At 59.8% G+C, this 12,191-nt stretch overlaps 1 protein-coding gene across 1 annotated transcript in view; it reads right to left on the bottom strand.

Annotated features, from left to right (window-relative positions):
• TTYH2 (tweety family member 2) overlaps positions 1 to 12,191 on the bottom strand; it is a 31,052-nt gene that overhangs the window by 6,447 nt on the left and 12,414 nt on the right. Inside the window, exons 4-9 of the mRNA XM_024553634.3 lie at positions 8,230 to 8,450; positions 5,103 to 5,198; positions 4,628 to 4,700; positions 1,004 to 1,073; positions 728 to 783; positions 155 to 247 (exon numbers count right to left, since the gene is read on the bottom strand). Of these exons, the coding sequence (XP_024409402.1) occupies positions 155 to 247; positions 728 to 783; positions 1,004 to 1,073; positions 4,628 to 4,700; positions 5,103 to 5,198; positions 8,230 to 8,450 (609 nt within the window). The remainder of the gene's footprint in view (positions 1 to 154; positions 248 to 727; positions 784 to 1,003; positions 1,074 to 4,627; positions 4,701 to 5,102; positions 5,199 to 8,229; positions 8,451 to 12,191) is intronic.

Raw genomic sequence — 12,191 nt, 5'->3', positions numbered from 1 at the left:
GGGCGCAGGGCTTGTGGATAAAACCCCAAACAGCAACCTTTAAAGCCAAACGAAGGAGCCAGACTTTGGGGAGAGAACACTCTCTACAGCCTGGGCTACAGCCTGGCCCTGGGGCTCCCCCCCTTCAGCGTGGATGCTGGGGAGACCGCCTCACCTCTGCCGTGGGGAAGATGGGCACAGCGAACTGCAGCAGCCCCGCCACCTGGATCTGCATGGCGGTTAGGGAGCGCTGGAAGATGGTCAGTGCCTGGGCCAGGACAGACCGCAGACCCACTGTGAGGTTTCATTTCCCGAGCCCCCCAGCTGCCAAGGGCCCGTTCCTCTGCAGCCCCCCTGTCCCCGCCCCATCTGCACTCACATCCCTGACTATGGCCCTTCCTGCTTGCAGGAAAGCTTCTCCTCCTCCCTCAGGCTTCTTGAGAGGCCTCTTGCTTCTTGCTACTCAAAATGGACCTCGGACTGGCCTCACCTTGGAGCTTGTGAGAAATGTGGACTCTCGGGCCCCACCCCAGACCTGCTTCACAGCATCTACGTGTTAACCACACCCTCGGTGCTGGGCGCATGTGTGAGACACACTGATCTAGAGGTTGACCAAGAGCACTGCCCCATGAGAGGACCACAGTGAAGCAAAGACACCTAGCCACCTCCACCTTCCCAGTCAGGGCCGGGGCTGGGGGTCTAGAGAGAGCACGCTGACAAAGGGGACTGTGGGCGGGGCGAGCCGTACCTGCTGGAAGGGGCTGCTTACGCTCTGACCGCAGTACAGGTAGTAGCGGGTCACCTCTGCAAGGCAAAGATGACATCAGGCAGGGGACCAGGCTCTCATCCATCCTCTGCGGCCAGGCCACTCCCAAGCCCCCCAAGGAGGCAGGTTCTACGAAATGGCCCAGAGGTGCCGTGGGCCCGGAGTGCGGGGTTTGGGAGGGACTGGGTGACCACAGGTGAGTAGCGCACAGTCGGGCCGGCCAGAGCGGCTCTGACCAGAGGCCTGCGAGCTCCTTACCTGCGCTGAGCTGGCCCTTCGTCATGTTCAGGAGGAAGGTGTCGGGAGCTGCGCAGAAGTCACTGGCGCCCTAGGCCAGGGAAAGGTAAGAGGGGTGGGGGGGTCATGACACCAGGGCCCTGGGAGGGGCCCCGTGCCCTCAGCCCCAGCCACCTGGACCTCTGGGCTCCGTCCCGCGTGGACAACAACACTCAGGAAACTCGGGCCCCCTGAGTTTGAGTCCTGGCTCTGCCCCTTCCTAGCTCTGTAACCTTGGACAAGTGACTTATTCTTTCTGTGTCTCAGATGCCTCATCTATAATACAGAGAGAAAACACCATTCCCCTTATGATCAATCTACGTAAAGTATCCCACGTTTCCGATGCCTCTTGTGGGGGTGTCGATCTGGGAAGCCTTCCCGGGACCGACTCTTTACCAGACTACGTCAGTGCCAAATCCATCACCGAGCGTTTGAGGGCAGGTCCTGCTCCCGAAACCATGCGGGGCCGGGAGTCAGAGGGCACGAGCTCCAGGCCCTGCCAGTGGTGAGCTGGGGGCTTGGGCCACACGGCACGGCCTGGCTAGGTGACCACAGGCCCTGGGACAGGTGGCAGCAAGAATGTCATTCTCTGAGCCAGCCCTCCCCAGACCCAGCCGGGGTCCAGTAAAGGGGACCTCCACTCCTCAGAGCAGCCAGGGTAAGCTATGGTCCTCTGGCCGGGTCCTAGGGGCCACCCCTGCCCCAGCGTGTGCTCCTGAGCAGGGGAGCCCTCCCCGCATCTCTGCATGGCCAGTGCCCTGCTCCCCTTCAGGAGCGGCTGCCTCGGGGTCCACTCTGGGCCATCACTCATTCATCCATGAAGTCCACAGATGTTTACCGAGTACGTCCGGGGCGCCATGCCCAGTGCCAGGCATGGGAGGCAGTAGCTAGCTGTACTGCGACACGGTTTAGAAAGTCGATGTATTTGGGGACTGAGACGCCCCTCCAGATACAGAGCTCCCAATGTGTGTGCCGCGCATGTACCTATGCAAATGGCCACATGCTCAGGGCCTGGAGAACACTGCTCTGCATGCAAGTCGCCAGTGTGCGCCGGCATCCAGACCGCTTTATTGCTCCAAATTGGAGCCACGGCACCAGCTGGCTCAGGTGCACCCCACCCTGTCACTGGAGAGAGGGGAGCCGGCCGGAGTTGGGGTGGGGACAAAGCAAGGCCGCCATCTTGGTCTGGGTCACCCCAAGAAGTTTGGGACTCAAAGAGGGGCGGAAGGCCCTGTCACAGGCTCCACCAGGGACGTGGACTCCCTGTCCCCTCCTCAGGTCAGTCCTGCCCTTCAGGCTCTCCCACGAGGACTCAACTTCCCTGGCAGCGAGGACACGGCCTGGGTGTGCGTTTTCCAGGCAACGGGGATGAGGGTGGGGCAGGGAGGGAAAGCGGCCCGAGCACAGTTAGGGCAGGTGGAGGAGCCACCCAGTGCCCGGTCCAGGTGGTGGCGGAGACTGCTGGCAGCTCCTGGGAGCAGAGGTGTCAGTCTGAAGGACTGAGCTCGACCCTCACATAATGGCAGTAACTGTGGTAACTGGTGGTGGCTCCTGTTGACTGACCATTTCCTGTATGCCTCCCACGGACTGGCCACCCACCTCACCCTACCCACAAGCCTTTGTGGAAGGGCTGTGACCCACTTCGCCTCAGCCACGCAGGGGAAAGCCGAGGCCTGGGGAACCTCCATGACTCCCCCAGAGCTGCACAGCTGGGAGGGGCGCCGGATTCCCAGGGAGCCCCCCTCAAGTTAGCACTGGTGTGCAGCCAAAGCTCTCCCGGCCCCGTCCCTCCCTGGGAAGGTTCTTTCTGGGAACAGCAAAGGCAGGGGGTAGGGGACAGGTCAGGGCACAGTGTCCATCCTCTGGCCCCATAGCTCTAAAAAAAAAGCTAGGCCTCAGAGGGTAGGGGCAGGGAAGCGACACAAAAGCTGCCTGCGGTAGCCTTTGACAGTCTGCTTCCCCCGCCCCACCGCGCTCCCGGCTCCTCCTCACCCCACTCCTATTAACATGCAGCAGGCTCCGCAGCCCAATCAAAGGCTCATTCACACTGGCTCTGGCACAGAGGGGCCTGACCGAACCAGTTAGGGAAATGGCCTTTCTCTTGGCACCCTTGCATTCCACTGCGCCCAGCTGGGAGATTAAACCGCCTCTGGTTTCCTTGGACACCAAAGCCCAGTGAGAAGGAGCCAGAAGGGGGCTGCTTCCCAAAGGGCAGCTTATGGGGACGAGCTGGATGCTGCTGCTGCTTCCAGGGGGCCGAGGCTGCCCAGGCGGCAGGAGGCACACCACGTGGGAGCTTCCCTTGTCCCCGAGGAGAGGCAGGGCGCCAGGCAGCTGTGCTTGTCACTCTGCCAGAAGTCACTCCCCTGGGCTGTGTACAGCCCTCCCCGCTCCCGATGACGTCAGAATGCTTTTGGGCTCCGTGTGCGCCACCCAACCTGCCCTTCCCTATATCTGAAGGGGCCCCCGCCCTTGGGACACGGGCTGGTGCCTGTCCAGCTCTCCCTCCTGCCCGAAGAGGACACTGCATGGTTGGGGGTAAGATGCCACACAGGAGCTGCCCGCCTCCTCTCCCTTCTGGACTAGCTCTGCAGAGAGCTGCTGTGCGCCAAGCAGCACCAGGACCCATTCATTCTGTGGGCACCATGGGGCGAACTGCCCAATGGCAGAGCTCCCCACCAGCTGCCAGCCCACTGGGCGAGGCTTGAGTTTGGGTAGAGGGCTTCCAGCAGGAGCCCCATTCTTTTATCTGCAGGGAGCTCGGGCAGATGACGCAGGGCACAGGGTCAGTCTGTGGCCCTGGAGTTGGCTAGGGGTTCCCTGAAATCCCCCGGTAAATCCTGCCCCTGCCCCCACCCCCCCACACAACATGCACCTCAACTATCTGCCCACAAGTCTGTCTTCCGCAGGCTGCCACTCAGTCAAGGACAACCGTGTCCTTGCATCTGGCACCACTGACTGCCCCAGAGCCAAGCAGCAGCTGAATGAATGAATGAATGAATGAATGACTCATGCCCACAGCTTAACTCAAGCACTTCCATAGGAAGCTCCCCCCCGCTGCACTTGTTTGCTTTTTAACATTTTGAGGTACCACAGTCTGTGTATCAGAGTGTGCACGAGTTCAAGGGCAAGGGGGTGGAGCCAGCTAAGTGCTGCCTCCCACATTCCCAGTGCTCCGGGGTGTGCAGTGTGCAGCTGCAGCCGGGGTGGGGGGCTCCTCCAGCCCAAGAGTCAGGCCCCGCCCCCCCACCAGGTCCAGAGAGAAGTCACCTGGTCACCCGTGCATGTCCTTACAAGCAGGTGGCTGGGAAGAGGCCAGCGGGTGACGAAGGGATAGGCTTCAGATGTCCTCCCTTGGCTCTGGCCCTAAATGCTTCATGACCTTGTGGAAGCCCCTTCCTTTCTCTGGGCTGTGCCCCTTCTAAAGAGTGAGAGGCCTGCTGTGGAAGAGCTCAGCCCCCTCAGTTCTGAGATTCTGGGATTTTAGTTTAGGGATTGAGGCCGGAAGCTGACCCTGCCCTAGAGACGCTGGACAGGACACACTGACGTGCCACCCACCTGAGATGGTCCTGGTCAGACCACCCCCACCCCCAACCCCAAACTCACCACTGCTGCAGCGGTGTCTGCGGCCAGGGACGTCCAGCTGAGGAGCAGGGCCAGCAGCCCACAGCACAGCATCCTGGAAGACAGGCAGCCATGGGTGGGATCTAGGCAAAGGCTGGCTGTCAGCCCACCAACTTCAGCACCCTCCCTCTCAGCATGAACTTGCCTTTGCTGGCTCCTGCTGACTTCCGGGACAGGGAGATGGACCCTGAGCCCTGGGCCTAGGCCCCTGGGCTGCAGAGACAGCTGCGAGGGCACTAGCTGAGGGGGTTCCTGATTAGGGTTGGTAGGAAGCTCTGTTGCTTCAGCAGGCCCAGGAGGGAGGGGACACAGGGAGGAAAGCCCAGTCCTTGCTTGGTGCCCAGATAACGAGCTGGCGGCTTTAGGCTGTTGCCCCCACCGCATCTCTCTGTCCGTGGTACAGTCCCCCGCTCGCCTGCCTGATCTTTGTCCCAGGCCCTCAGGCAGGGTTACTCACGAGGCCAGGAGACACCTCGAGTGCTTGGCCAGTCCCAGGCAGGCAATGAAGCAGATGACCAGGTCCAGGATGAAGAGCAGGAGATAGGAAAGCCACCTGGGAGGAGGGCAGGGGGCACTCAGGTAGAGCAGAGCAAAACTCCCCATCCAGCAGGCCCGAAGAGCAGCCCCCAGGCCCACTGACCCTCCATTATAACAACTGCCCAGAGCTGGGGTGTGGGGTGGAGAAGGAACTTCTCCCAGTCCCCAAAAGGGAAGTCTTGTACTCATTGTTTTTCTCAATGCAACAGCCAAATAAATTCATTGACCCCTTCTCCCCAGCAATGGTGCTCTGCTTCACTGATACCATAAAGAGGGAAAAGAGCCTAGAGTATGGGTGGAAGTGGGGTGGAGCTGGGAGAGAGGGGCAGCGGGGTTCCTAGGGGCAGGAGCATGGCCAGAGGCCACCTGGCAGCCAAGTGCATCCTTTCTGCCCCCAAGACAGCTCAGTCAACCTCTGTAGGTGCCAGGAATGGAGTTGGGGGCTCTGGGGCAAGTGCAGAGCCCGCCCCCTACTAGGACGAGGCCACCAAGGAGCCAGCTTTCTTAGAATTGGAGTCAGAGCTGGAAGGAACCTGGGGGACCATCTGGTGTGAGGATCTCACGTTCACAGATTGGAACACTGAGGCCGTGGCAGGGGAGCCTGGCCCAGGAACGCCAGACTCTCCACCTCTTCCAGCCTTCCAGCAAGAGACCAGGCCAGCCCACCGGCCCCTCTCAAAGTCCTGGTTTGTTTCAGACCCAAAGGTTTCTTGTTACTTCTCTCCTAGGCAGCAGGAAATCAAATTAGGATTGCTTCTCACTCACTCTCCAGGACTAGGGCTGCCTTTCCCGCGCCTCAAGCTGTAAGGAGTTCCTGGAAACAGCTCTGCAAGGCAGATGCATTTTCCCAGCAGAGCCGGGTGATGGCCTGGGGATGTATTTCCAAACCAGAAGGGGGCTCTCAGGAAGCCTCTCCGACCCTGCCTCCCCCAGCCCCCCCTCCCCCCACATCCAGCCTGTTGAAGCTCTCACTTGCTCACTCTGTTGCAAGAAGCCTCTCCAAGGGGGTATAGTCTGTTCAGGCTTTTTATCGCCTTGAATAAAAGTGCTAAAATATAATTGCTTAGCTGGATGGCTATACTTTAGAACCATCCGAAATACAAAAATGGGGAGGCTGGCTGGAGGAGACCCTGCCCCTGAGGCTAGTTAGTTCAAGAATAAAATAACTGAGATACCCTGGCCCTGGCCAGGCAACCCAGCTGGTTGGAGCATCGTCCCAGTACACCAAGGTTGCGGGTTTGATCTCTAGGCAGGGCACATGCCTGGGTTGTGGGCCAGGTGCCCAGTAGGGGGCACTCGAGAGGCAACCAAGTGACGTTTCTCTTCCTCTCTTTCTCCCTCCCTTCCCCTCTCTCTAAAAATAAATACAATCTTAAAGGAATTACCAAAGAATAAACTAAAGCCTTGTTCTAGAGCAGCTCAGGTGAGAGAAGGACGGAGCCAACAGCAGAAGGTGAGAGCGAGGGACAGAGTGTCGTTGTCGGTGTTCAGGAGCCACAGGCGCTCACCTTGGAGGAGACCTTTGCTGCCTGGACCCGAACAAGGGGTAGGGGCTGGGGACGGGAGTTCCAGGGGTCCCTGTCAATCAGCCAGACTGAAATAGCTTCTGGGCCGTTGGCACCACCCTCCCCTCCCCTTTTTAAATGAAATCACCTCAAAAATAAGTTCCTTTTGATATAGAAATTCTGGCTTATTTCCCCCTGGTCATTTTCAAAATGCTCACATCAGGCCCTGAAGTGGACCCGGCCCCACGCTGGGTCCACTGGGACGGAATGGCAGGGTCGAAATCGACGCCCACGAAATTGACCTCCCTGACCCCTCAGGAAACAAAGGATTTCGAAGGCTCAAGCAGTGAATGGCCCTCATGTCACAGGACTAAGCAGATGCCACTGTTTTGGGTCACAGGTCACACAGCCTTAGAGTTGACGCTTCTTTCTGTCACCTGGGAGAAAGGCGCTGTTGCCCTTGAGCATTCACCTGGTGGGAAGCTGGACCAGGTCCCTCTCAATCCAGCCATCCATGACCCTGGGAACCCAGGGGCTGGACACGCCGCAGGGTTGGGGGGGAGGGGGGACGAGGGTGGGGAGCGATATCCTGACCCAGAACCTCATGGGCTCCCCCTCGTCAGGGCCCTGCTGGCTCTGGCCCTGGGGGAGGCGAGAGCCCGGGGCAGGGAGGGCTCTGGCCATGTTGGCGTAAAGGCTCTGACCTTTGCAAAGGGCTTACAAAGTAGCCAACAAATGGATGGGGAGGGGTTCCAAAGAGCTGGTACTTGCTGGTCAGGATTCAGGTATCCGTTCTGCCCTCACATCACCAGCCTCCTCTGCACTGGGCGCTGGGTACGGTGATGCATGCGCTTCATGAGCGCATGTTGACCCTCAGCCAGCAGACACCTGAAGCCCAGACCGCTGCCTCCCTCCTTGGCTCTCCCCAGAGTGACCTTTACTAGACCTGGCGCACGGGGGGCAGGGAGGGTAGCTGGCCCCTGGTCAGCTGACCTGTGTCCAGCGTCTTCACCTGGGATGGGGTCTGAGGAATGCAGAGGCCAGGGAGACATAAACAGACCCCCAAGCGATAGGTGATGTGGGTGTGAATTTGCACACAGGCGTGCTGGCTTCCCGAAGCCCCCAGCACTCAGGCCAGGGGTGTCTCTGGGCTTGCTAAGCAACTGCCATCAGGGGACGCTCTGTGTAGGCAAAGTGGCTGCCATCTCCCTGACCCCTGCATCCCGCGGCTGAGCCTGTCGATGCAGGGGGGTCCTGCCCCGTAAACCTCGGCAGGTGAGGAACACACAAACCACTTGCGCTTGACCCAGCCCCAGCTGGGGGGAATGCTGGTCCCAGGGGGCATCGAGCTGCCTGCCAGGAGGCCGTTCCACATGCCTCCCCCCACTGGCCCCCGGAAGCTCTCACGTTCTCTGATTTCAGTTAAGGGCTTATTAAGACCTTCTGGTGGCACTTCCCTGCCTGGGCCCCAAGATGCAGGCTTGGATGAAGGAAGCCGGTGCAGCCCTTCCGCCCCACCTCTGCCCCGCACCGGCCCCTCACCTGTAGTACTCCACGTAGCTAGTCTGGTCGGCCAGCTCAGTCAGCTCGGCCGTGACCCCGGTCCACACGGGCACCCCTGCCAGCTGGACAATGATGTTGCCGCCCATCTGCTGCAGGAACCTCAGTGTCTGGAGGTAATCGCCCCGAGTGGCAAAGATCTCACTAAGCCGGGCCAGGTGCTGCTCCAGGTCCACCGTCATCTTCTGGGTGGTTCCGGACACCTAGGGAGAGGCTGGCGTTGGGGATCTAGCCTGGGTGGAGGGCAGCCAGTGCGGCCCAGTCCTCGGCTCTGACTCCAGAGAAGGCCCGTGAGTGGCAGAGGACAGCTGCTTGGGCACGGACCAGCATGCCTCGCGTGCTTGCTGCCCCCCACCCTGAAGGGCTCATGGGGCTGCCGCCCAGAGGGAGGATGGACGACAGGGGCCCCACGGCCCACCCAGCCCTTTTGTCCCTGCATCCAGGGGACAGGCCCCGATCTGGCCTGAACGGGGCCCTGGGCTCCAAGACGGAGCACCTTCCTCTAAAGGGGAAATGTACGAATACCCAGGTTTCTTCCCTGCAGATTCTCTTAAAACTTTAAACACTTTGGATAATGAGTTCTTTGTTCAAGTGGGAAATCACATGTTTAAGGCGAAGAGTCCCTCTGCTGTTGCCGCCTGAGCTGTTGTTCCCTCAGCCGGGTTTCTGAAAGCCCCACAAAAGGCCTGCCGTCCGCCTGTCCACCCAGCAACGGCGACAGCTCCTGAGCCCGAGCGAAGGCAGACAATGGAACTTCGAGAGGACAGACAGCCCAGCCCTGCCTCCTGGACACGTGCAGGGGGTGGACACCAGCCCCTTCTCTGTGTACTCGAGCGCTGCCCTGCCTGTCTGTCCTGCAGGTGGATGGACAGGCTCCCGTCCCCAGGCTGGGCCCGAAGGGCCCGGAGTCGAGTGGACTCTGAGGAGAGCACCTTGCCATTCAAAGGTAGAGAGGGAAGAACAAGAGCAGTGACGGTCCGTGGTTTGACAGGAGGGGACACACAAGGCTTGGCATCGGAAAGACACTCAAACAGCTCAGACGTAGGGTCCCCATGAGACCCAGGGACGCCGCCCACGATCCCCCAGCACATCTCTCCCTCCGGGCCTCCTCCTGGCCGGTGTGTTGGCACTAAGGGGAAGAAGAGCTTTGCTGATCTGAGGTTGTCACGCTAAACCAACAAGCACAACTGCCTGGAGGGGGAGCGAGGCTAATCCCAGGCCTGGAGGGAAGATTAAAATGACACATGAGGAGGGGCAGGCGCTTCCCACAGTCTGGGCTCAGCAGGAGAAGCTGACGACACCCTCGATTAAGGGGGTGGGGGGGACAGCGGCTTGGCTTTGCTCGAGTTTTCACATCTGCACTGCTCTCTGAGTTCCTGGTTCCAGAAAGGAGAATAGCTCTCTTTGTCTCCTTTTATTTTTTCACCGTCAGCGGCTGGTTCCGTTTTCTGGCTTGTTCCCAGTTCTCACGCGGGGGTTTAGCACGCCGAGATACCAGGGTGCAGAGGTACCCCACACCTTGGCAGCTTTTAGCTCCACAGAGGGGCGAAAACCGTGTGAAGGCCAACACAGAGAGTAAATAAACATCCCCCTGATAGGTTGTCCTTTGCTACTTCAGTAAGAACAATGTACATGAGTGTTGCGGCCAGTGACCCAGGAGGCACTGCCATTAAATGCTAACCTTCGTGCAAAGCTCTGTGGTGTTTTCACGTCCCTGTACTACAAACGTGAGAGGAAAGCACTGTAAAAGATCCGTGACCTTTCTCTGTAAGACCGCTTTTTCCCCTCCCATAGCTCTACACTTTTAACTTCTCTATTTTCTTAGATCCCTCCTTGGATAAAAACAGAAGCCAAGCCCTCTCTTCCCTCCCGTCGTCTTTTCATAGCCAACAGAACAATAAAAAAAAAAGAAAGCACAATCCTGACCTACTTACACCCCTTCTCCAGGCCACCCCCAGTTTCTTAGAGGTTCAGCACAGATCGAGCTCCCAGCAGGGAGGCAAAAGGGGGACACCCGGGAGTGGAACAGGGTCCGTGGACAAGAGGGCCAGCCCAGCTCCCCAGGCTGGGGCGGGTTAGAGGCCAGTGAGCAGGTGGGCCCTCACTCACTGGAGTGAGTGAGCATGGAGCATGGTTGCCCCATCGGATGGCGCGGCGGTCCTGGACCACTGGCAGCAGGGGCAACAGCTGGGAGCTCGTGATAAGTGCAGATTCCCAGGCCACTGAGACCTACAGGATCAGAAACCCTGGGCTGAAGGCCGCACTCCGGGGGTCCGGATGCAGCCCCTGGGAGGAAGGACGCTTCTCTACTCAATGAGGTTTTCTAGCAGGGCCGCTGAGCAAGGAGTCGAAGGGGCGCAGCCTGGGCAGGAGCCCCATCCCAGACCCTGGCAGGGGAGGGCGCAGACCAGACCCCTCCTCGGTCCTAGTTCTTGCTCTGAAGGTACTAGCTTCCACTCTAGGCCAGGGACGTGACCTTCCTGTGCCCCAGCTGCTCTGCCCACGGGCCTGCTGCAGGCTCACACGAGAGCCCCAAGGAGCCACACTGGCCCCTGGGCCCTGAGAGCTGGGGACAGCTGAGCTCTCGGGGTGGTAGAGTGTAAAGCCCTTATTTTAGGCTGAGACCCTGAGGGGTGAGAGGTGTTCCTAGTCCCCTGGGTAACTGGGGCACAGATGAGGGGCACTGGACCCCGAGAAAGGACCCATCGGCACTCCCAAGTGACCCCTTCTGGTCCCCCATGTCAGAGCATGTAGCTGACCTAGAACCCTGCTCGGCCAGCCAGAGCCTTAAGCCTGGGCCCCCTCCCACCCAGGCACACGTTGGGGGCTTCTGGTCCAGGAAAGGAACCCAGAAGGGTCCACCTCACTCTGGCTCAGGTCCCAATCACCTGACCTGTTCCCCAAGTCCTCCCTGCCAACGCAGGCCTTCTCTCCTCTCTAAGCTGATTATGGTAATACAGCTAATTATAGTAGTTACAATAACAGCTCTCATTATCACACCTATTTGGAGGGTACATTTGTAGACTACCTGGCATGTCACAGAGGGTATCTCACATCTCACCTAACATCATTTACCTGACATGCGGCCTGTGCCCCTCGGATCTGGGTGCCCTCAGAGGTCTGCCGCCTCCCCTGGAGCCCCTGGGACAGGGAATACTGGGTGCCCAGCCCAAGGCCCAAAGCAGCCCTGGAGACCCTGCCTCTCTAGTGGAGCCCAGGAGTCGGGAGACCTCGGGGCTCAGCCAGAGCGGGCAGGAGGCAGCTGTTGTCAGAATGGAAGCCGCTCCCACTGGTTGGACCATCACAAAAGCTGGGGGTTCCGTCCTCCCTTTTCAGAAGTGGTGGAGAGAGGACAAGGGGCTGACCCCAGGGACAGACAGAGCCCTTCCCTTTGGGAGCCTGAGGGAGCCTGAGGGAACCGAGGCACCTGGGGCAGCGGCGAATGCCTGGACCTGGCCCGGGGCACTCGCCCCTGGCTCGGCGGACGGACCCTGCGGGGTCTCGTTCCCTGCTCTCCTCCCTGCACAACTCTCCTCCTGTGGGATAAGGACGTCCAGCACTCCAGTGCTCCCATGAGGACGGCTCTGGGGGAGACGGGGCCATTCCTTACAATGGTCACGAGGCAGACACTGAAGGTCATGGGTCTGGGACTTCCCTGGGCAGGGGATTCTCCTTTCGGGGCTGAGTTCCTCCTCCAGGGTCCAGCTGCTGCTGAGTGGAGGTGGGGAGGAAGAGCCCAGAGGGTGAGTTCCCAGCAGGCCAGGTCATCCCCAGGCCTCCGTGCACCAGTCAGGACGCATTCAGCCCACGAGGCCACCCTCAGCTTCCCTGTCCAAGCTGCTTCTCCTCGCCCCACAGAGCTGCCCAATCCCAGTGTTCAGAGAGCTCTCAGTCCCCAGGGACTGGTCCCAGTGCACACAGGGTGTGGATGGAAAAGCTCTGCA

This window comes from Desmodus rotundus, chromosome 9 (genome assembly GCF_022682495.2).
Source record: "Desmodus rotundus isolate HL8 chromosome 9, HLdesRot8A.1, whole genome shotgun sequence".
Lineage (NCBI taxonomy): Eukaryota > Metazoa > Chordata > Mammalia > Chiroptera > Phyllostomidae > Desmodus > Desmodus rotundus.
This window is presented reverse-complemented; position numbering and strand designations above follow the sequence as displayed.